This window comes from Bison bison, unplaced genomic scaffold (genome assembly GCF_000754665.1).
Source record: "Bison bison bison isolate TAMUID 2011002044 unplaced genomic scaffold, Bison_UMD1.0 scf7180017864317, whole genome shotgun sequence".
NCBI classification, from domain to species: Eukaryota; Metazoa; Chordata; class Mammalia; order Artiodactyla; family Bovidae; genus Bison; species Bison bison.
In genome coordinates this window covers 3,328,673-3,332,818 of record NW_011494889.1, presented here as the reverse complement: position 1 = coordinate 3,332,818, position 4,146 = coordinate 3,328,673, and the positions used below count along the sequence as shown (strand labels likewise).

General features: G+C 39.6%; 1 protein-coding gene across 1 annotated transcript in view; it reads right to left on the bottom strand.

Annotated features, from left to right (window-relative positions):
- Window positions 1-1,081: 1,081 nt before the first annotated feature.
- The window catches only part of DNAH14 (dynein, axonemal, heavy chain 14), a 376,195-nt gene continuing 373,130 nt past the window's right edge, over window positions 1,082-4,146 (bottom strand). The window contains exons 84-85 of the mRNA XM_010852937.1: window positions 1,691-1,837; window positions 1,082-1,297 (exon numbers count right to left, since the gene is read on the bottom strand). Of these exons, the coding sequence (XP_010851239.1) occupies window positions 1,082-1,297; window positions 1,691-1,837 (363 nt within the window). The remainder of the gene's footprint in view (window positions 1,298-1,690; window positions 1,838-4,146) is intronic.

Here is a 4,146-nt window from a genome sequence, read left to right as displayed (position 1 = left end):
TTGTTAAAATCCTGTATTTTGTCATTTTCTTATTGATTCCTGAATGACAGGGGCTAGGTCTTTATAATTATTTTCTGTAGTACTGTATGTAATTAGATTCTCAACGTATATGTTTTTGATAATGTGACTTTCAGTGTAGTTTCCTAGACACAAAAGTAAGTAGATGTTAATATTTTGTTCATGGCTATTAGAGTCTAGTTCTGGTGTGAGCCCTCTCTACAACCTCTTCTCCCCCTTATTACAGACAGAAGGGATTGTTTGATCTTCATTTGTGGAAACATGGGATTTGTTTTCTGCCAGTGGGCCCACTGCTGAGGTAATGTGACAACGAACATGGCTTTGAATCCAAGCCCTACTTCTGGCAGTGTGAGCTTGGGCAACTCAAGCCCTAGGAGCACCGCTTTCTTCATGTATAAAGACTGATATACCACGTGCTATATAGGTGGCCTGAAGGCGTAGGGATTTTTAGGAGTGTTCAGCATAGTTGGTGCTCGATAATAAAAACCTACCTACAGAAACACATTTTGACATGCAATTTTCACATTTTTCATCCAGTTTTGACACTGAATTCTCAGTGTTGGTTTTTCAGTGGAAAGAGAAAATCTGGTGAAATCAGTACAAGATCATTTCTTTAAGGGAAGACTTTTTGTCTCAGAAGTCTGCAGTCAGGCCAACAGTGTCATGTTCTGTTCTCTCAGAGCCACCTGGGAAAGTATTCCAAAGAACTACTCTTCACGTACATATTTTATTGTACATAATTGCAGAAATCACTCTAAAGTCAAAAATTCCATAAGAATTAGATGCCCTAATGCCATGCTAGTTGCCGTGGCTTTTCCCCCAGAAAAGTCCGACCTTCTGCTTTCCCCTAGAGGAGAGCCCACCCACAGGGACATTGCTTAGAATGGAAGCAGCTGGGAGCTTCCCCTACATGTTCAAGTTTTCACGTACAAATGGAAGAGATGGCGCTGTCCGATCTGCCGTGATCACACAGATTTTTTTCATGAAGGATATTGACTACATGTGAATGTCTTGAAGCATGTAACTGGTTAGAGTCAACAATTACATGGTTTGTTAAGGAAGTTTATTTTTCATTCTCCTCACACAGCAGTGCAACCTGCATTGTGATCCAGTGACTAGGAGGTTTCTTTGTGGATAAGTACACAGATGTTAAAAAGTTTGAGGATAAACCAGCAGCTGTCAAAATACTCGACCTCTCAGGTGTCTGGTAAACCGGGCATTCAAAAGTATAGAGTTCTGGCTCTGTCTGCTTAGACACAGTTGATCTTTCAGTAGAAATCTAAAAAATAAATAAATACTCAAATTACACAGTTCAAGTAAGCCAGCGGCTCACATTTCTTTTATACTAGGTTTGGGGAGTTTGTCATAAATTGAATACATTTAACTTTAGGTGATTATTCAGTTATGTAAATGCATATAGAATTATACCTGATTTTTTAGAGTCACTAGTATAGCTTCATAGTACCTATTCTTGAGAAATCACACTGGATGTTTGTACAGCATCTATTTTAGGTTTTAGGAGTATTTGGGGCTATTTTACATGCTTGTAGTCTGAAGTATATTGGCGAATCTCCCTAGTGAAATCATAAGGATGGGAAGTAGAAGGAATGGTTGGTACTACTGAGGGAAAGCTCAGTGGTTTAGAACTTTGTGAAAACATCTGGGAGATTACCTTTGTTGGCAAGAAGTATATTTCAGGAAAATCACAACATATCTCACAAGGTAACGAGTCTTCTAGTATTTTTTCTTTGTGATTCCACCTTGCCCCCTCAATGAATAAACCAAAGACGTGAACTCCAACATGTGTGGGGTCTGTTCCCTAAGAACAAAGAGAGGTGGTGTCAGAGGGTCCCAGGTGAGATGTTCCCTTTAATAGAAGCTGCATCTAGAGGACGGTCAGGGAGGAGGCCAAAGAGGAGGTGCACTTCCCTGCCATTGCCCTGTGGGTTCTGAGGTGAGTACTTCACCTTAGAGATACTCATTGCCAGGTTCTAAGGTAAGTACTTCATTCTCTTCCTTCTCTGAGAGCATGAGCAATTTGTAGGTTTTGATCTATATATGATGATCCTGGATTGACAAGTATTTCAAATACAGTAAAACTTCAAATTTCTAGAATTGTAATCCTTAGGTCACTTTTTAAAAAGAGAGCAGAAACAGTGACAAAACAAGTCAACCTTCTAGTAAGATGGCAGAGCAGCAAGACCCTGTGCTCCCTCCTCCTATGGCCACACCATCTTTACAGAGCAAATATCGATGAGAATGATCTGAAGACCAGTAGAAAAGATTTTCTGCAACTCAAGATATAAAGAAGGAACCAAAATGAGACAGGTAAGAGGGGCAGAAATGCAGTATTTACTGAAGACCTATACCTGAGGTAGGCAGACCCCAAATAGGATAATCACAATTGCAGAGGTTCTCCTCTATAAGGAGCAAGTGGTCTGAGTGTACATGGAACTTTCTCCAGGATAGATCACACGCTGAGCCATAAAAACAAGTCTCATTAAATTTAAGAAGATTGCTGCAATCATATCAAGTTCCCTGCTGCTGCTGCTAAGTCGCTTCAGTCGTGTCCGACTCTGTGCGACCCCATAGACGGCAGGCCACCAGGCTCCCCCATCCCTGGGATTCTCCAGGCAAGAACACTGGAGTGGGTTGCCATTTCCTTCTCCAATGCAGGAAAGCGAAAAGTGAAAGTGAAGTCGCTCAGTTGAATCCGACTCTTAGCGACCCCATGGACTGCAGCCCACCAGGCTCCTCCATCCATGGGATTTTCCAGGCAAGAGTACTGGATTGGGGTGCCATTGCCTTCCACAATGCTAGGAGACTAGAAATTAATGAGAACAAAACCTGTACAACACAAACATACAGATGCTAAACAATAGGCCACTAAACAACCAATGGGTGACTGAAGAAATCAAAAAGGAAATAAAAAAAATACCTTAAGAAAATGAAAGTGGAAGCACAATGATCCCAAGTCTACAGGATGCAGCAAAACAGTTCTCAGAGACAAGTTTACATTGATGCAAGCCTACTTTAGGAAACAAGAAAAATCTCAAACAACCTAACCTCACATCTAAAGAAACTAGAAAAAGAACAAACAAAAACTCAAGGTTAGTAGAAGAAAATAAACAATAAAAATCAGAGCAGAAGTAAATAAAATAGAGACTAAAAATAGAGAAAAGATCAATGAAACTGAATCAATGAAGCTGATTCTTTGAAAAGTACCACAAAATCAATAAACCTTTAGCTAGACTCATCAAGAAAAAAATGAGAGAGGGCCCAAATAAAATCAGAAATGAAAGAGAAGTTACAAAAGAGACCACAAAAATTTAAAAGATCATAAGAGATTACCATGAACAACTATATGCCAATAAAATGGACAACCTAGAAGAAATGGATAAATTCCTAGAAATGTACAATCTCCCAAGTTTGAATCAGGAAAAAGTAGAAAATATTAACAGACTGATTACCAGTAATGAAATTGAGTCAGTAATGAAACAGAATCAAAACACTGACAAAAAACAAAGTCCTGGTTTCCTGGTTGCTGCAAACCAGATGGCTTCACAGGGTGTTAAAGAAGAGTTAACAGCCATCTTTCTCAAACTATTCCAAAAAATTGAAGAGGAAATAATGCTTTGGATCTCATTTTACCAGGCCAGCAGGTGGGGTTCTTTATCACTAGCGAGTAAGCCAGTCACAAAAGGACAAATACGATATGGTTCCACTAATATGAGGTTCCTACAGTAGTCACATTTTTAGAGATAAAAAGTAGTGTGGTGATTGGGATGGTTGGAATGGGGAGTGTTTAATGGGTATGGGGTTCCAGTTTGAAAAAATGAGAACGTCCTGGAGATGACTGCACAACAGTGTGGGTATACTCAATGTCACTGGATGGTACAGTTACAAGTGCTTAAAATAGTAAATTTTATGTTATGTTTATTTTACCGCAATCAAAAACAGTAAAAACAAAAAAAGTAATAGAATAAAAATTCAATTAAAAAAAAAAAGGAAAAATGAGGAACAATTTGTTCTACTGCTGCTGCTGCTGCTAAGTCGCTTCAGTCGTGTCCGACTCTGTGTGACCCCATTGACGGCAGCCCATCAGGCTCCCCCGTCTCTGGGATTCTC